Here is a 20,991-nt window from a genome sequence, read left to right on the forward strand (position 1 = left end):
TGGAGGCGCTGTGGTCTTTTTGTCAAATGATTGCACACTCTCACAAGAGAGGAAGAGAAGTCTCGACTGTTCTTCCGCCTGTGGGCAGTGTCAGTTTGTGAAGGGAAGAGGTAAGATAAGAACTAAAGAGGCGCAATCATGCCGATGTTTGTGGTGAACACCAACGTGGTGAAAAACGATGTGCCTGCGGCTCTTCTGTCCGAGGCCACTGAGGAGCTGGCCAAAGCTATGGGCAAACCTGCACAGGTAGGCCAGGGTCGTGCTTCCTACAGCATCTATGCTTATTACCTAGTTCCGCCTTCAGCCTGATTTCCATTGAATTGCAGCTAAAAGTAGAGATTATATGTCTCTCCACTGAATGAATAAGGTTAGATGTATGCAAACATAGTCTGGACAGTTATATTTAGAGTAAGCATGGGTAAATGATTAATAGCGGCGTGAGTTCACTAAACCCAAAAAGGTAAAAGCAAATCTTCTATCAAGTCATATAAACTGATACTGAATATTTTTCTCAGCCAAATTTGTATTTGAGATCTGTTTGTCACTTTTAACATGAATAGACATAGCTTAACTACCATATACATGTATATTCAACATAAAAGGAACTAGACTGCACAGCTCATTCAAAATATGGGTTTAATTGTAGTAAGGTGTAGCTTCTACCACTGAGCGTATTGTTTCTGAAAATTTGGGGGGTTTTAATAATCAATTTGTTAGACTAAATATCTTTTAATATATTATTCCACCAAAATATTAAACAGCATTTAGACCATTATGCATGTAATTTAAATTAAATAATCAAATTAATTAATAGAACAAGAAAATAATCTTCAAATAATTAGACAAAGGTATTTTTTGATGACTTGTATTTCTTCGTGGTGGAGTTGGAGAGGAGTTGGATTCATGACATCACTATTTCAAAAATCCTCACTACAGCCATCACTGTAGTCCACATATTTAATATGTGCCGGCCTTTATGATGCTGAAACTACAATGTCATGTGTAGGCTCATTTAGGCTAAGATCTTCAAAAACTACTAGATGTGATTGTTCCACCCGGTGTGGGCTGACATCATGTTTTGTGACTGTCTTGCAAATACCAGTACATTGCTGTGCACATCAACCCTGACCAGATGATGATGTTTGGAGGGAAGGGGGACCCCTGCGCTCTCTGCTCCTTAACCAGTATTGGCAAGATCAGTGGTGCTCAAAGCAAATACTCTAAACTCCTGTGTGGACTGCTCAACAAACACCTGGGCATCTCTCCTGACAGGTAGCAAACACACACACAGCAACCAGTATTTACCTCACATAATTTGATAAGTTAAGGTAACGTGGTGACAAACACAAACTCAGATTCCCTTGTATCTCTCATGCTGTTCATGTGCAGTGTCATTAACCTATTTCTCTTTGTGTCTATTTCAGGATTTATATTAACTTTGTAGACATGGATGCAGCCAATGTGGCCTGGAACAACACTACCTTTGGCTGAGATGGAGGTCAAGATGCTGAAATAATAGATCATTCCAGTATTTTCCTATACAGTATCAACAGTTAAAACAGACAAGATGACACCTGGTAATCCTCTGCCCAGTATGCCTCTTAAAAGCACTTGGCTCGACCCTTTTAGCGTTGCACTAATTGTCCTTTCTTTTCCATTTAAATGAAATAAATACACCCTGTAGACCATAAATAAATCTGTGTTCCTTCATTGTCTATCCTGGCAAAACACTTTATTTCACAGGCCTTTTTTTTTTTATTAGATTCAGTGCTGGAAAACACCCAGTGAAAATGAACAGACCTTTGTCAAAGCAGGCAATTTGACTGGTCATTGTAGGACAAACGTGTTGCGAATAACAGTAATGATGGCCTCATTATATTCAAGTGTCCCATAATTATGACAGTGAACTAGAAGGTCCAATAGGACCCTGAAACCAAAGCAGCTAAATGGAAGTCAGCCATTACCGGTCATGACATGCCACCTTTTGGAGCTTCTGAATCATGCCATCTACTTTTAAAATAAGTTTAAGGACTAAAATGAGCAAATATTCTCAATTGGAAAAGCCTACTTTTGGCCACCCAAACTCAAAATTAGCAGATTTCTGTGGATAGTTTGGGAGAAATGACAATTTCCAGAACAGCCGCCAGCTGTTTGAAATTCTCTGTTGAAGGAAAGATTCTTGGTGATGTCTGACAGAAAGAGAGATGTTAATTATCTGGTGCACCACCTACTTGAAATGACCCGACTGTCTCAGCAGAATGCCTGTTGACTTTTGCTTGAAAACACAATGAGGCCCCATCCACACTACTGCATTTGTTTTAAAACTGAGACCTTTTGCTTCATTTGCACCTCCCGTCCAGACTAAAACGCCAAAAAAAGAAGACCTAAAACGGAGAAGTTTGAAAACACTGCCGACCAATTTTGTTTATGTAGGATATTTCAGTTAGCATTCTTATATTGTTATCCTTATACACATATTTGTTTATATACACAGTAGGTTTTAGCAGATGCTGTAAGGATTTAATAACCAATATGAAGATAAATGATAAAAAATAGTTGTTTTCACTAAAAAATTAGCATAAAATGCCCCACACTTGTGTCGTACATCACACTTAAGTAGTGATAAAGTGATAAGTGATTGTGTTGGCAAAGACAATTGTTTTATAAATTGGCCATTCTACCTGAGGATATCTACTTTTAGGCCTGTAGGGAGAGTAAATTCGTATTACTGTATATCAGTAGGCCTATATCAGATTTTTAGACATCATGCAAACGTTTTGCCGTTGTACATTGGCAGATTCGTACAAAACCTTTTGTAATACCTCATCTTGCCAAAGAAGGAATGTCTTGAAATAATCAATTTAGTCTGACCTTAACTGGGTATGGTTTGTGTTAGGGCCATGGTTTTTGTTTTTGGCTCCTGCCTCCAGTGACTATACTGTAAACCCGAATAAGTAATATTTGTGGAAACTGATTACCTCAAATGTTTATACTAGTGGTAATATTTCAGGAAACCTTGACTTAAATATATATTTTTAAAACATTTAATTTCCACATACTAAATTACATAGATTCACTGATGATTAAAATTAAATTCCACCAATTCTTTACTCAAATGTAATTATGCACAATTTATAATCTGAGAGAAATCTACTCAAAAAAAATTAATTGTGCTAGACTCAAATACTGATGGAAACTTACTTAAAATTTACAAAATGCCCATTTTCAGATGGTAGTCCTCAAAAATACAAATACAACTCCATTATTACAAAATTGTGTTCAAGTAAAGAAACATGAAAATCACCAAATAAGGAGTGTTGGTTTTAAAAAGTTCTTTGGATGATGTGAATTCAAGTTCCCTTTATTAGTATCAAAAGCTTAAACATCTGTCATTTCTACATTTAACAGACACAAAATAAGGCACAGCTTCCATAAAGCTGAATAGACAAAGTAATTGACTGCTTGGTCAAATAATTAACCAGCAACAATGTTAATAATCAATTTGTTTTCATTCTTTTTGCAATAATGTTGAACAGTCTCCATTTCCAGATTCTTCATGAGATTTGTTTGTGTTACGTGATAATAACTTGAATCTCTTGAGCTAAATAAAAATTTCCTTTTACTACTTTCTTTACTGTAAAAAGCGACGATGCATAATTTTATACCATCAGCAGCACTTTTACTTAAATAATATAAAAGGGAGCTTTAAATGTGGCGTTTTATGGAATCATAAACCAATAAAGATAGCTTAAAATAAGTTCCCCATTATGCAAATTGTTAAGTCAGGTAGACGAGGTAATGGAACAATATCAAGGTTTCTGCAGGTTTCACCTGGTCAAATTTAAGACCTTTTTTAAGACCATTATGATCATATATAAAAAAAGAAACTCATAAAGGAAATGCAGTCACAAAATTTCTTGGAGTAAATCACTGTATTCAAATTAGGATTGAGTGATGTCTACAAAATTTTTGAGTTCTGTGTCTTTTTGGCGACTTTAGAAAACTTAACCTACTGCTAGTGGATAAATTCAGGGGAGCAGACAATAAACTACACACCAAAACCTGAACTTACTAAATAAGACTACTGGGGTTGAATTAAAACCCTTAGATCTGGGAAAATTCATTTGGTTAGTTTTGATGCTCTCCACAGTGATTTTACATTCATTGTGCAGCACCAAGCAGTTTTGAGCCTCACACATGACCTCAGAATCATTACAGATAGGACAGTTCATGTTTGCCTTTTGTGTCTTAATTTAGCCTACTGTTTTATACATTTGTAGAAATTAACATCATAGGCAACATGAGAACCACCCGTCTGTATTACTACAAGCGTTTCATTTGTACATCAAAATCCAGAAGAATAATCTCCTCATTAGCTTAAAAGGACTATCGTTAGTTTGCATCCCTAATTTACTTTAACGTTACTAACCTCAGCTCCTCCGTGGTCAACGCTGTCCTTTTTTAATTTAACTATTGAGATGTAAAGGACAGAGTTTTAACATAACAACTTGATGCTGATGTTATCCTCCGCTAACTTTAACTTTCTGCAGCTCTCTCACATTCGCTAGTCCTTAAAAGAACGAGGAGAGGAAGACAGCCATGCGTTGAGTGTTACCGTAGTTTACTGAAAATCATTAATGTTCGTGTGAAATTTCAATAGCGGCGTTCATTCATTAAGCAGCAACACTATGGTTTTAAGCCCTAAGATCCGTTTTTTCATCGAAGAACCAATAAGGTTGCACTTCCCCATTGCTGAAGAATAGGTCCGAATCAGTTTTATATCTGTGGTACAATCCGAGAGACTTGCGGCAATAACACAAAAGCTGCCTGTTAGTCTTTGTAGTCGTAATACAGCGAATTATATTTGGACCGATGTGGACTATCGACAAAAAGAAATACACCACCACAAGGGGAAAAGACATTCTTGAGCGCTGCGGGGCCATTTCAATGAGCATTAGAGGTAGCGTTAAATGGATGTTTAACGCTACCTCCTACCTAAAACTCAAACTTCAGCAAATGTAAGACTTTTTAAGGCCTTCAATTTTTTATTTTTAGACTTTAAGACCCAGCGGAAACCCTGCAGGACATCTATCTGACAGGTGCTTTTATCAGAGCAGCTCCTTTAATCTGGATGTCTCAGTGTTTGATGTGAAGTGACAGCAAGTGACGGTGAATCTCAGAGGAGGACAATATTCTGGCAGTAAAAGTACGGTGTCGTGTGTCAGGTCAATGCTTCAGCTTCTCCACACCAACAAACGCTGTTCCTAAACGTCTGGACAAGTGAAGCAGGTTAACCAACATCTCCCCTTCAGACTGGAACCTGAGCAGGAAGCCAACAGAACGTATTTAGTTCAATTTATAGAAAATAACGAGCAGCTGTATTTTATTCCAGCCTACCTGTCCAGCTGAGAGAAAAGAGGTGTTTAGCTCCGTTGTGAACACAGACTGAACATCCATGGGGTACCATATTTGGGTGAGTTATCAATCACAAGGTAGCACCGCCCTAAAGCCTCCCCTGCATTCTGGTCTATTTTCCTCTAAATGGGACCATAATTTACTAAATGAGCATCATGCTGTGTAGAAGACTAGCGACTTAGACCATAAACTCTTTAGGAAAGTGTTGAGTGTCACCCTCTGCTGGCTGTTAGAGAGATGCAGGTTTGAGGCTTCACTTTTCAAACCTGGAGGTTCCTTCTTGGTGAAGACACAAAGCTGCTTCCTGGTTTCACAAATCAGACGCATTAAATATCAAATTTTCCGTTGTAGTTTTTAAACGGACCAATCAAAGAACGAGACACAGATTCAGGTTGTCCTCACACAGAGGAGCAGGTGGAGGTGGGGTTATGTACCGAGGCGCTGCTGGAGGCACTCCTTGTTGTTGGTGGAAGCGAGACGAGGAGTCTGGAGCCTTACGGCAGGACTTGGGAGGCTTGGTCTGGGAGTCCTTATACTCCTCCACCAGGGCGAACAGGTCTCTGAACCTGTAGGAGGAGGAGGAAGTGATATCAGCCGCCACAGTGATGTCACCCGTCAGTGCGTGCATACCTCATCTTGTGGACCTCGTTACAACTGGCCTGAACGTGCTGCAGAGCCTGAAGGATTGGGGTCTGAGTGAAGACTGGCAGAGACAGACGCAATCATTCAGTTATCAATAAGCCTGTGTGTGTACCGACACCTGTTCTTGGTGTTGCTCAGGCTCAGCGTCAGGTTGTCCCTGAGCTCCAGGATCTGTTCCAGGATGAGCTGAGCCAGTTTACTGCTGGAACTGAAGACAGAGACACAACCACTGTTCAACAGGTACCCAGAGACTGTCCTCACCTCTGTCCTCACTTATCCATCGCTGTCTGTCCTCACCTGTCTATTGCTCTCTCTTGCGGGGCTGATTGTTGTTCTTGATCAGCTGGGCCTTGATGTGTTCTCCAGCATGTTGTCGTGATTGGATGCCCAGTGTCTCAGGATGCTGGTGGTGAACTGGTCCTCGGGGTGACAGGGACAACTCAGGACCATTTTCACCACGTCCATGTCCTCACTGTAACTGGGACACACAGAGAGACGTTAATGGGGACCCAGGAGTCTCTAAGTCAAGTGTCCAGGTGTGTTCCTGTCATAATTCTCTCAGACAGGACAAGGCCTCTGGGTGTTCTAGGAACACAAAGACAAAAGGAGCCAGAGGACTGATCAGACTGGAGGACAGGGACCCTTTCTTGGACACCTCTAACCTTTATATTTAAGGTGCTGCAGGATGGGGATGCTGGTGTCCAGAGGGATGCTGTGAGCCAGGAACAGCTGCCAGGTGCTGTACTGCTCGAAGGTCTCGCAGTCTAGAGACTAAACTGTGGACATATAAAGAAGAAGACGCGAGGACAGGTGGACACATGAAGATGATGACACAAGAACAGGTGGAAGACGTGAGGACAGGTGTCCTCAGAGGGTCTCACTGATGTTGAGCACAGAGTCCTTCCTGAACATCACAAGGCTTCCCATCATCATGTGACACATCAGAGAGACCTGCTTACTGAACACAACTGGGATCAGAACCAGACTAAAGGTTCTACAGAGGTGAGTCCTGATTAGCTAGTGACAGCTACGATCACGTTGAGCAGCTAAACGCTTCAGATATGGATCTCTGTGTGTGTCGGTGTAGATGGAGGGGTTGAGGTAGCAGAGCAGCCAGACATCGTCCTCCTGACACGCCTTCTTGAAACTGCTTAAGGATCCTTTAACAATACCACTATCAATACTTTATTATTTGGTGATTGTTATTTGGTTGAGAGAGAATTCCGTTGTTGGTGATAAGTCATGTTTAAGGCTTGCTGCTAAACAAAACGCTTGTTTTCGGTCCAAAAATTGGATAAACACTGACTTTTTAATGGAGGAAAATGAAAAAGTAGTGACCACAATACACCAGGAGAAAAAAAAAATAGTAAGAAGGATGAAGAAAGAGAAAGAAGGAAAAGAGATACAGTTTGAAGAAGGAGCTCAGAAAACAGAGCATCAAACTGAAGAGAAACAAACAAGGAGAGAACAAAAACAAACGAAGAAGAGGATAGAGGGACTCAAGCAAGTAACAGCAAACTACTGGTTTTTGCATTTATTACTACTGCAACACTCAAGCTAATAGCTAACAAGCTAACACTGGACTGTGGTTACCTAGCAATGGCATCAATAACAGCAGTAGTGCTGTTTTAAACACAGAAGCTTGAAGATCAACAACTGTTTCATGATGTTTACACACTCTGAAACCATTGACTACACCCCACCTATCAAAAGCAAAACTGCAAGAGAAAAATATAAACAAACAATACTTCGAGAAATACCAGAAATCCTTTTCCTGGACCACTACAAAGATGGAAGGTCCAGCAATTTAATCTTCTGGACTGATGAACCATATGCCTGGCTGAATGTGTTCAGCTCTCATTACCCAGCAATAAAGAGAGCAGGCATTTGTAATGGATGGAAAACATGTGTACTGGAAGAAAATTTCTGACACCAGCAGAATAAACCTATTCAAAAATGGAACTGCCATGATACAAGGTAACCTGAGACAGTCTGAGCTAGACTTTCCTGCTATAAGACTGAGGAGGTCCTGTTCTGTCCCTGCTCCTGACAGACGCTGACACGGATCATCCCCTGGTACAGCACTTTGAGGACCTGGACGAGAGAATACTTCTCCCAGATGGATATAGACCTGGTACAGATCAGAGAGCAGCTGGACCAACAGCAGCCTACTTCTCCTACTGTCAGTGACTTCCAGGCCAAGAAAGAACAGGACAATGTCAACTCACAGCTGAGAGAGTTTCAACAAGAACTAGCTCAGAGAAGACAGCTGGATCATCTCAGTGAGGAGGTGAAGGAACTTAGGAAGGACAGAGACAACTGCAGAACTGAGTTGGCTATACTGAGAGAAGAGCTACCGGACAGGGACAGGCTAAGTCTACAAGCCAGACTGAACTCCACACAACCCCCTGTGCTCGCCTCTCAGATCCAGACCACATCCAGCCAAACTCCCACTACACCTGCTGACGGAGAAAACTGCCTTTTCCTCGAAGACCCCTCCCCCTCTCACCCAGCCTGGTGCAGACTCTAATCCTCCCCCTGTACCATTAAGCTGCCTCAATACACATCCCAAGCCAAGATGCCAGTCACAACCTTGCACCCGTCCAAGGCCCAGCCTCTAGCCAGCCTCCAGCCAGGAGCTCCAGACCTGAAACCACCACCACAGCTCCACATCCAGACCCGACAGCTGAGTCTGAACAAACACACACAGGCAGAAGGGCTGACATTATCCTCCTCATGGACTCTGACAGAAAGTTCCTGGATGAAAAGACCTTATTCCAAAGACAGAGAAGATCTGGTGCCCCAATACCAGGAGAGCCCTGGAGCTGTTAACAGTGCCTGAGCTAGGCTTACCTAGCCACATCATTATTCATACAGGCACCGACGACTTAAGGTCCCAACAGGACAGACTAGCAGAATCCCTGAGGAGAGTCACTGAACAAGCTTCCACCAATTTCCCTACCAGCAAGATAGTCATCTACGCTGCTGCACAGGAGAGACTTCCACCCCGACACCATTCACAGAGTGAATATCAGCCTCTCCAGGAACTATGCCCTCAAACCCAACTTGTTCTTGGCCCACCATCCGACCCTCCACTTGGACTGCCTGTATGATAACACACCTACACAGAAATGCAGTCCCCACCCTTGCTAGGACCCTGAAGGATGTTGCTCTTGGAAGGAGCCTCACTACCACTCCAAGGGGTAACCACACAACGCAGACCTCCAGGACCTCTTAGACCTTCAAGACCATCCAGACCTCCACCATGCATCAGAGAGGACAGCCTATTGGACTGAACTATGCTGCAGCGGTGAGGCGAGCCACAGCCCTGCCCCCCCTCTGGTGAATTCAAAGACATATTACACATGCTAAACCTGCTCTGCTCTCGCCTCATATAGCTACATGATGGAAGAGCAGAGACCTCTTAAAGACATAATTCATAGTTTAGCATGTTGGATATCATTTTAAACGAATAGTAATTTAAGGACAATCCTTAACAGTATTTCACACATGAAACACTCTAAAATGTCACTCAAAGTTTAATATTTTATTCATTTATCTACAATACTATTTTCCTCTTTTTACACTTTTCTTTTCGTTTGTTACTAGTATTTTTTAATATCCAGTTTATTATTAGTATTATTTTTTAAAGGTGTTTGTCTAATTTTTGAACGGATTACACTTTGAGATGAAATTGTTTACAACAACATGTTGGAACATTCAAGGTCTGAGATCATCAGCTTTTGGTTTGATGAGCAGAAATTCAGACTCAGAGTTAAAAGACTTACATCATAGTTTTACAGGAGACATGGTGCAGAGAAGATGTTTCCACTGGTCGTCCTGACGGCTGCACTGAGATTATTATACAATCAACAAAATATCCCACAATAACCCAAGGCAGAGATTCAGCAGGCATGATTATATGGTGTAAATCAGAACTGAGCCAGTCATCACAGTTATTAAAAAAAGAAGAATCTTATATATGGTTGAAAATTAACAAACAGATTTGTGTTAAGCAACATGTCTACATGTGTGCCATCTATATACCTCCATCAGAATCCCCCTACTACAACCCATATATTTTCTCTATTCTTGAGGAGGAAGTTAACCATTATAAAACCATGGGAAATGTATTACTCTGTGGAGACTTGAACGCTCGAACAGGGGAAAGGGCGACACTATGAACACCCAGGGAGACAAACACTTACCTAGAAGCACCTGCTTCCCCATCCCTGAATGTCCTGCTAGAAAGAGCTTTGACAAGCTTACTAATACAAGCGGTATGCAGCTTTTACAGCTCTGCCGTACTTATATATACCGTATTTGACTATGTACCTCTGTACATAGTCAACAGCAGGCTATGAGGGGACTCTCTGGGTCGCTACACTTACAGCTCAGCTCTAGGCAGTAGTACGGTAGATTATTTCATTACAAATCGAGATGTAATGTCTCAGAGCTTTCACAGTCAGCCCCCTCACACCCAGCTCAGACCACAGCAAAATCTGAAAAGGATTATCTGAAAAGGGCTCAGTCTAAGTCTGGGGCCTCTAGTGCCCGTGAACTGTTTAACAGCACATACTCATACAGATGAAGCCCAGACAGCATGGGGGCGTACCAAAAGGCACTGGAAAATCAAAACATTCATGATTTAACTCTTATTTCTAACTGAAAGATTTCCCCAGAATAGTTCTAGTCCAAATCCTGCTGTGGACAAAATCAATTCAATATTTCATAATTTGGCTTTGTCTAATTTGAAAGCCTCCAAACCAAAACCTCAACAAATGAACAGTAACAAATGTTTTGACACTGAATGCAAAAACCTAAGGAAAACTTCAAATAAGTTGTAAATAAGGAAATTATCAAATGAAAAGCACAGGGACCCAGATAACCACAACATACGCTGTCAATATGAGGCCACTCTGAAACAATACAAGTACACCCTAAAAACTAAGAACGAACAACACAGCAAGAACCAGCTCTGTGAAATTGAGGAATCCTTAGAGTCTAATCAGTTCTGGGAGAAATGGAACAACCTAAACAAACTGAATTGGCGATCCAAGATGGAAATACTTGGATTAATCACTTTAGTAAATTATACAGTAATATTTCAAAAAATGATGATCAGTACAGGATATTCACAAAATGGAAATCTCTGGAGGCGGTGATAAAAAAAGCAACCAAAACCCTCTAAATTACCCGGTATCAGAACAAGAATTAACAGAAGTCATCCAATCCCTGAAAGGAAAGAAGGCTTGTGATATTGATGGAATTCAACGAAATGATCAAATACTCAGACCATAAAATCAGATTGGCTATACTAAAACTATTCAATACCATTTTAGCAACTGGAACTTTTCCAGACATCTGGAACAAAGGTTTAATAACCCCAATTCATAAATCCGGAGATAAATATGACCCAAATAACTACAGAGGAATATGTGTATCCAGTAACCTGGGAAAAATATTCTGCATCATCATTAATAAACAACTTGTCAACTTTCTTGATGACCACAATATTCTGCATAAATGCCAAATAGTTTTTTTTGCCAAATTGCCGCACAACAGACCATATATTCACCCTGCAGACTTTAATTGATCAAGAATTAAACATTAAGAAAATAAAGGTATATGCCTGTTTTGTTGACTTCCAAAGAGCCTTTGATTCCATCTGGCATGAGGGCCTTTTCTATAGACTACTTGAAAGTGGCATTGGAGGAAAAACATGATTTGATTAAGAACATGTATACAAAAAGTGAATGTGCCATAAACATTGGAAACAAACAGCGTTCTTCTCCCAGGGCCGGGGAGTGAGACAGGGATGCAATCTCAGTCCAATTCTCTATCTATCTATATATCAATGAATAAGCGAACCAATTAGAGAGTTCCACAGCACCTGGACTCACCTTGAACGACACAGAGATCAGAGGTCTTCCGTATGCAAATGACTTAGTGTTGTTCTCACCTTCTAAAGAAGGTTTGCAGCAGCACCTTAATCTCCTGCAGAGATTCTGTCAGACCTGGGCCCTGACAGTAAACACAGAAAAGACTAAGATAATGATCTTTCAGAAACAATTCAGAAATCAGGTTACACACAATTTCTATTTAGACACCACTAAAATACAACATACAAAAAACTACACATACTTTGGCTTCAACATTACATACACAGGGAACCTCAACATGGCTGTGAAAGATCTGAGGAACAAAGCAAGGAGAGCTTTCTATGCACTAAAAAGATACATTAAAATCTATATTCAATTGAAATCTGGCTTAAAATTTTCCAGTTTGTACTAGAACCAATAATTCTAATGCCCAAATGTCAAATAATTGCTACAAAATATGTCTCCTCATGCCATGAAGTGAGAACAACCAGTAGAAACTCAGACTGATAATTGTACAAATTTTCAAATATTATTTTGATTGCTTGATATTTTAGCAATTGTTTTGTTTTACATTTGATACTGATTTCTTTTTTTAAATTTTTTTCTTTTTAATAAATTTTTTTCGCTTAATATACACTTACAGTATTATCTATTTGTTTTATTTTAATGTTTAATATATATTTTAAACACACACTTACTGTTTTATTTTTAATATATTTTTAACACACACACACACACACACGGTTTTATTTAAATTTTAAATATTTTTTTTAACACTCATTTTTAATATATTTTATTTTTTTCTAACACAACCACACACGCTTTAATTACTTGTTTAATGAAACGTATGGGGTTTATTGTTCTTATGTAGTTTGTATGATGCTTTTGTTACACATTCATGCCAAAAAAGCCAATTTGAATTGAATTGGTAAGACCAGACTCAACGGGCATGAGGTAGGCCTGCATGGTATGAGGAAAATATTCAATGTATAGATAACATTGTTCTATGTTAGGGATGTGCGATGATATCGGCACAACATTGGTGCAGACAAAAATCTTAAAATGACCATCGGCAGAAATGTTCATATCTGCCAATGAGCCTGGCCAATAAGGTCACGTGTTGTCTGTGCGCACGTGATGTAGCCAGGAAACTTGGAATATCCTCTGAACAACGCTTTATGTTTTTATAAACATGGACACAGGATAAAACTAAAGGGTAAATTAAACTTCTCTTACCAGAACTGCTGCCCCATGTGGAGGTGAAAGAGTGAGTGGGGCCGTATTACAGAAACTTCCTTTCCTGCAGATCCTTTCTTAAATGCTTGGTAACCATGGTAATAAGGGTTAGGAACTGATTTACGAAAAAGGCCATTAAAGATTAACATTCCTAAGTCAGAGATTTAGGAAAGGAACATTGACTAACCCTTTATCCAAAGGCTACACAGGTTAAGTAAGACAGACGTGGTTCCAAAAGAATTACTCATTTATTGATAATTGGTAACTGGAAGTGCCTGAAGAGAGGATGGTCAATACTACAAATAATCAAATTACATTTACATTTACATTTACTCATTTGGCAGACTCTTTTATCCAAAGCGACTTACATTTGAGGAACAACATACAAGCATCAACAGAGCATCAACTACAGATCTACAACTGACAATGCATACTAGTAAGAGCAGCAATAAATACTAGTAAGAGCTCACAGTACATATCACTTCAATGGGGTAAATACCTAGGGAAGGAAGTAAGAGTTAGCAAAAAGTGCAATCAAAACAAAAAGTGCAATCAATACAAGATCATTGTAGGGGATAGAAGAAGAAGAGCACAGGAAGAGCATGTTAGAGGTTAGGAGTTAGAGGTGAGTTTTCAAGAGCTTCTTGAAGTTAGAGAGGGACGCCCCTGCTCTGATGGCGTGTGGTAGCTCGTTCCACCATCGTGGTGTCACAGATGAGAATAGCCGGGACTGGGATTGCTTTGTGTGAAGGGATGGCAGAGCCAGGCGGCGTTTGTTGGAGGAACGTAAGTTTGTATTATGGAGTTTAGGTAGATGGGTGCAGACCCAGTAGTCACTCTGTATGCAAGCATTAGTGACTTGAATTTGATTCTGGAGGCCACGGGGAGCCAGTGGACGTCACTGAGTAATGGAGTGACGTGAGTCCTTTTGGGCTGATCAAAAACCAGACGCGCTGCTGTGTTCTGAACCATTTGTAAGGGTTTCACCGCACAATTACAATGGAAAATAAAAGTTTACTACAATTTTGGCAAACAAGTTACTTATTTTTAACAAAACACACTACCAGTTATTACTGAATATTATTGAACAAAACAAAAAGGCAGAGTGGGCCAGGGCCAGCTGTGGAGAGGCAAACTAAGGGTATGCTCCAGGGGAGCACCAACTTACTTAATCGATAGTCACTGCAAATCGTGTCACCACCCAATCGTGCCCCAGTGCTGTTAACACTGCAATCAGTGAAGGGATCCTAGCTTCCACCACAAGCCGACTACTAGAACCACTGAAAAGGAAAAAACAACAAGTTCAATAAAACACAATGGACCAGTTTGTTACATCTAAAATACAAGCATAGTGTGACGGGAATTTCATGATTCCATCTTTAAGATACTGCCATGTATCTAATCTCACCAGCCTCTTGGGTATGGGGTCAATGGAAGGTAAATGTGAGTGATGCTTCCAGAGGGGTCAGGACTTCACGTGATCCAGCAACTTGTAAAAATAGAGCAGGTTTTTGCAGTAACAACTTTGCATGAGACTATTTTGGCCAAACCGCTCCCTTCAAACTATTCTGCACAAGCAGCAGAGCTAGCTGCACTGACAGAAGCATGTAAATATGCAAAGGACAAAACTGTAAATATTTTTACAGACAGCCGTTATTCTTAGGGTGTTATTCATAATTTTAGGAGATTGTGGGAAAACAGGAAGTTTTACAAGAAAGCAGGCTGCACATTTTCTGACAAAGTGTGGTATGGGCCTGATGGGAAGCCGTGCCTGCCGTGGTTCCTTATTATGCTAATGACACACGGTAAAGACCATGTATCAATCCCAGCTAAGATCTCCAGTGATAATGGCACACCTTTCATTAGCACAGCACTGAGGAGTGTAGGGGAGGATATGGGGATTGATCTCAGGCAACATTGTGCTCATCATCCAGCTTGCCGATCGTTTTAATGCACATGAGAAGCCGGATGAGGGGCAGAGGGGGTCTCAGTCCTTTTGAAGTCCTATTTGGCAGACCATTGAACACGGGGATTGGGCCAGTTAGAAGACAACTCCCTGATACCAGCCAATGTGAGGATGAAATGTTGAGATATTGTGCTAATTTGTCCTCTGTGCTTTCTGAAATTAACATGCAGGTCAAAAACGCCATCCCAAAAGCTGCCGAAAAGAAACTGCACGATCTGGAGCCAGGGAACTGGATCATGGTGAAGGACTTCAGGAGAAAGAATTAGTGGGCTCGCAGGTGGACTGGGCCATTTCAGATACTGCTAAGAACAGAAACAGCAGTAAAGGTGGCTGAAAGAGCAACTTGGATTCATGCCACCCACTGCAAACGAGTGCCAAAGCAACCAAAAGGCCTCAGACCAGGTGAAGATGGAGATCAGTGAGTGAGCTGAGCTTTCCCCTGCCTTGTGTTCCTAGGGAGGGAGGGGAGTGGAGGTCTCTGAGACCACGTAGAACTACAACTAGTGGAGTTGTTATTATAAGAATAATTCCTTGTTATTTCTTAAATTTAAATGTTTGTTCACTTTGTTGGTTTGCTGTAGTTTATCTAAAACTTACCATGCTGTACTAGTGCTGTATTACTCAGAAGTGAATGTAGTGTCGCTGGGTAAAGGTTATGAACACTACTGTTATTCTTTCAATGTAAGGTTTGATTACTAAGTGTTTAAAAAGTGTTTAACAACTAGTATGTTATTCTTATATTCTGTGTGTATTCATGAACCTGTGCCTTTTCAATATGCCAACATGAGCAGAGCAGCTGCTCAAGCAGCGCAGGCAAAACCTAGCCAACCGTAACATACACAATGGTAGTAAGGCACCTGCTGTAAGTCATGTACACCAGGCCTGAGATCATGGCTAAATGTACTTATTAATTCTTTTAAAAAATACAATTGTAAGTGTTTGAGTTCTAATGGTGTCAAAATATGCCTGTACAACTTTTTTTTAAAATACGGTGAAGCAGATGTTGAAACATATTGGTGAATTTCTAGTCCAGTAATGTCAAAAATATAAAGAAGGATAAATTGTAACAATAATTATGCTAAATAACATTAATAAACAACATTTTGATATTAGTAAAAGAGTTAAATTGGTAAAACAGTACGTAAAAACGGCCACTAGATGGCAGCAGAAGATAAGAAATTCACCAATGGAAGGGAGTGGTCAGCGAACACTGTAGGTGGAGTTAAGGTGTAACGCCCACCTAAAAGGTGGAGTTTAAGGTGAGAACCTAGAATAAATTTTAAGTGCTAAAGCAGTAAAATTAAGGATAAAATATTTTACTAATCGCAGGGCTTCGACTGAGTGTCGAGGGGCTTTGATTATTAGAACAGGACCGCATAGGCGAAGTGAGCTGATGTAGAGATAAGGATTTAAGCCTTTGCGAATACTGCCGATTTGGAGATTGCAGGATCACAGCTGAGTGATGGGGTGCTTCAGTCAACTAGGTTGGGGCTGAATGGGCAAAGTATGCTAATAAAATAGTCATCACGCGGCTACCGCTCAACTGAGTGTTGGGGCTCTTCAATGGTAGGTTAGGACTGAACGGGCGGATGTACTATAGCACGTTACCGCTAGGAGCCTAAAATAGGATGGCGGCAGGATAGGAGAATAGAAGCGTGCTTAAAAGATAAAAGAAGTTTACACTCTCATGTTGAGGAAGTGGATTGAGTAGCGATTTGTAAAGACAGATTTTGTGTTGAGGAAGTGTATCAATTCTGTCTAAGCCCTCATGTCGAGGAAGTGGATTGAGAGGCTATTTGTGTGTAAACTGGGTCTGTGTTGAGGAAGTGCATCAGACCAGTCCATTTGAAAACCTAGGTAGTGTAAATTAAGTCAGGGGCCGGCAGGAGATAGGAGTCAGAAACGTACGTGCGTGTAAATACTGCTAAAATAGAATAGGTAGGTTGAGAGGTGTAAAAGGTATGGAGAACAAATAGTGCCAATATTTAAAACATCTAATTAATGTAAAATTAAAATTAGGTGTCTGATAGAGTGAAATGTATGTAAGATAAATAAGGTCAATGTTTTAATTTGTTTGACTAAGTGTGAAAAAGTTACTCAGCAATTAAAACTTTGCAGATAATACCATCAAAGGCTCCTGAAGCAGGAGCACTGCTCGATAAACATCTTTGAGGGAAAGATAAGTTTATGGAAGAAGGAAATAGCAGTGAAGACGAGCTATTTTTGCCAGAACACTACACACAGGAAGGGGATATAGGAACACAAGGAATAAGAACACATTTTTGGTTGGAACGAACTTGTAAGGATGAGGATGGTGTAGAGCAATGGCAAACTGAACAAGAGATAAATCAGAAATTGTGGCAATTGACAAAATTTATTAATTTGTGCAGAACGAGTTTCCTGACGTGCCGTGGAAAGAAGTGATACGCAGGTGGTGGACTCCAAAGACACTTGCAATAGTGTTGGATCAGCTGTGCAATAACCCTAGTGCAGCTGTTACCATACCATTAGGTCCAGCATTGGGACTACCTACAGGGTATGGTATACTGGGGCACAATAGAGTGACCTCAAATCCACAACTGAGCTTCACAATAGTCCCTAGGAGAGTTAACTGGGAAACAGGCAAATTTGGGTGCATTACAAAAACACCAGCAAGAGACGGAACAGAGAGATTAGAGTACAATCCCATAAGGGAAAAGAAATATAAGCCAGGAGTTACAGTAGATAAGAAACTGGTAACGAAAAAAACCAAAGACACAGACAAGGAACCAGAAATACTTAGAACAGCACTTAGTGCAAGACAGGGCTACATGGGGGCAGGAATGGTGAAGGAACAAGGGAAAGCAACTCCAATGGGAGTGGTGATAAACAATCACCCAGATCAAAAAGAATTTATTGAAAAATGCATGAAAAAGTGGCATGGGAGAACAAAAGGAAAATTAAAATGGCCTTTACAAGGCACCTTCATGGAAGCATACTGTGATGAAGTGGCAATAAATATAAAACACCATAAATCTAGAGACACAAGTGAAAAAAGAGAAGGAAAGCGTGCAAGGGAAAGAAAGGTTTTAGGTTGGTTTAAATTTGAAGGATACCAACACATGCATGATCCACCCCCCAAACCTCCATTAGCAATCAGGAAAGTGATGGTAGAACAGGAAGTGAAAACAAACCAGGGACAGCAGAAGGCAACTGTACCTGAGTGGTCGGCCAGACCACCACCGCCATACTCCCCAGATAGTCACACACCTAGGACAGGCATTTATCCAGTGCTAGGGACACTTGAGGGAGAGGAAAGACAAGAAGTAGAGGGAGAACTACAGGGAAAGTTTACCATGACCTTGACCAAGCAAACTCACAACAAAGAAAAGGACAGGAGGCAGACTGCCAGTGCTGAGGAGGACTAACAGGAGAGAATGACAGCAGGAGATACGGAGGATGAAGAAGAAGAGATGGAATGGTGCCAAAGAGACACACCTAACCCAGCGAATCTTCATCCACTGGGCAGAGAATCTCGAGGAACAAAACCTGCATCTTTGAATGTGAGTGGAGATTCACATGGAAGCAGAGACAGAGAAAATTACTACCAGGAGGTGAAAAGAGATTTCAAGACTGAAGTAATGAACACAGTGGACTACTAGCTAAAGGAAGCAAGCGCCCAGACGTCACCAGACGACAGCAACAGAAGACACAACAACAGATATGCAGCTGGAGGAGGAGAATACACCCCACTCAAGTTGTCAGACTTGCCAATTACAACAAGGCAAGGCAAGGAAAGTTTATTTGTATAGCACATTTTAACAGCAAGGTAATTCAAAGTGCTTTACATAAAACATAAAAGCAACAGGGAAATATAAAAAAGTTTAAAAGCAACATAAAATATAATAAAAGTTACAGTGTTACAATCAGTGTTAAAAGAGTTAAATGGAAAATAAAAACAGGCTGAGGGGTTGAGCAAATAAATGAGCTAAAGTTATTCTGAAAAAAGAATAAAGAGAGAAGTACACTTCCTTCACTCTGTTCAATCTCACTCCCATAATCCCCCAACTCATTACCTACTCATTTCTCACTGTGTAAATATTTAATTAAAAGCAATGATAAAAAGCTAAAAACAAAGAAAAAGAAAACAGGACAATAAAAGTTACAGTGCAGTGTAAGTTATCAATAAAAAGAAAAATCTTAAATATTTAATTAAAAGCAATGGTAAAAAGAAAAGTCTTCAGTCTTAATTTAAAAGAACTGACTGTTTCAGCAGACATGCAGTTATCTGGGAGTTTGTTCCAGATATATGGAGCATAATAACTGAACGCTGCTTCTCCTTGTTTAGTTTTGACTTTGGGGACAGAAAGCAGACCTGCCCCAGACGACCTGAGAGGTCTGGATGGTTCATAACGAAGCAGAAGATCGGAAGTGTATTTTGGCACTAAACCATTTAGTGCTTTATAAACTAACTATTTTGAAATAAATTTTTTAACATACTGGAAGCCAATGTAAAGACCTCAGAACTGGAGTGATGTGATCCACCTTTTTGGTCTTAGTGAGGACTCGAGCAGCAGCGTTCTGAATCAGCTGCAGCTGTCTGATGGATTTCTTAGGGAGCCCTGTAAGGACACTATTACAGTAGTCAAGTCGACTGAAGATAAATGCATGGATAAGCTTTTCCAGGTCCTGCTGAGACATAAGTTCTATAATCCTTGATATATTCTTCAGGTGATAGTAGGCTGACTTTGTAATTGTCTTCATATGGCTCCTCAAATTCAGGTCTGAGTCCATGACTACACCAAGATTTCTGGCTTGATTTGTGGTTCTTAACATTACAGATTGAAGTTGAGCACTGACTTTCAATCGTTCCTCCCTGGCTCCAAAAACAATAACATCAGTTTTATCTTTGTTTATTATAACAAAGCAACAACAACAAGAGAGGCTGAAAAGACAACAAGAATGGGAAGAGGCCAGCCCCAAGACACAAGAGGAACGGATGAGGGAAATGAAAACACTGGATGAAACCATCCGGAGAGAGGAGGAAGAACTACGTAGACTGGAAGCAGAAGAGAGAAGGCTTCTGGCACAGTGGGACAAAATCCGCAAAGATTCAGACAAGGTGCTAACAAGCACTCCACACACTGTGAGAATGGAGCTGAGTGCTGGAGAATGTGGAGATGCAATGCATTTTGGAGACGAGAGTGCATGATATGACCAATCGACAACTGCAGCAGATTAATAGCACTAATGATTATGTAAAAGTGCTGAAGAAATGGAAGATGAGTCCTACCCTCAGTTCCCAAAAAGCAGCGATCACGCGCCATTCACATTCCTCCACCCGAAGAAGAAGAAGACGAAGAAGGAGGGGAATACAATCATTGAGATTGTGAAACCCATCCCTGGGAAGGGCCAGCATCTGAATGGCAATAGGGGAGTCCAGAGGAGCCTGAGGGGGAGTTAATAGGAATAGCCATCTCATCACGACCACAAGAAGAGCCTACCATGACAGTCACAATTTATGATGAAGACCACCAATTTATGGTAGACTCTGAAGCTATCTTCTCTTGTATTGGAAAATCCGGCTCAAATCTCCCCCTCTCAGAGTCATCAGTGAAAACAGTAGGCTTCTCTGGGAAAACACAAATAATACCATTAACACAGCCGGTACCAATGAAGATTGCAGGAAAAACTATTGTGTCACCTTTATTATACTCTGACAACACCCCCACGTGCCTGATGGGACGAGACTTGCTCTGCCAGTTGAAGGCTCATATAATGTGCACCCCAACCGGATTGCACATAGAGTTTCCAGAAGAACTGTCAGGGAAATTTGTTATGGCTTGGGCTGTATGGCTGGCTCTCCTCCAC

At 40.7% G+C, this 20,991-nt stretch overlaps 1 protein-coding gene across 1 annotated transcript; it reads left to right on the forward strand.

Moving 5' to 3' along the window:
- The first annotated feature begins 58 nt into the window (after positions 1–58).
- LOC119887751 (macrophage migration inhibitory factor-like) lies at positions 59–1,664 on the forward strand. Its single transcript, XM_038698385.1, has 3 exons — positions 59–246; positions 1,103–1,272; positions 1,425–1,664. The coding sequence occupies exons 1-3, from the start codon at positions 139–141 to the stop codon at positions 1,489–1,491; spliced, it is 345 nt and encodes a 114-aa protein (XP_038554313.1). The 5' UTR covers positions 59–138; the 3' UTR covers positions 1,492–1,664.
- The last annotated feature ends 19,327 nt before the right edge of the window (positions 1,665–20,991 follow it).

The sequence above is a fragment of the Micropterus salmoides genome, unplaced genomic scaffold, assembly GCF_014851395.1.
Source record: "Micropterus salmoides isolate LMB-PRFRI ecotype aquatic unplaced genomic scaffold, ASM1485139v1 Ms_hic_scaffold_4303, whole genome shotgun sequence".
Lineage (NCBI taxonomy): Eukaryota > Metazoa > Chordata > Actinopteri > Centrarchiformes > Centrarchidae > Micropterus > Micropterus salmoides.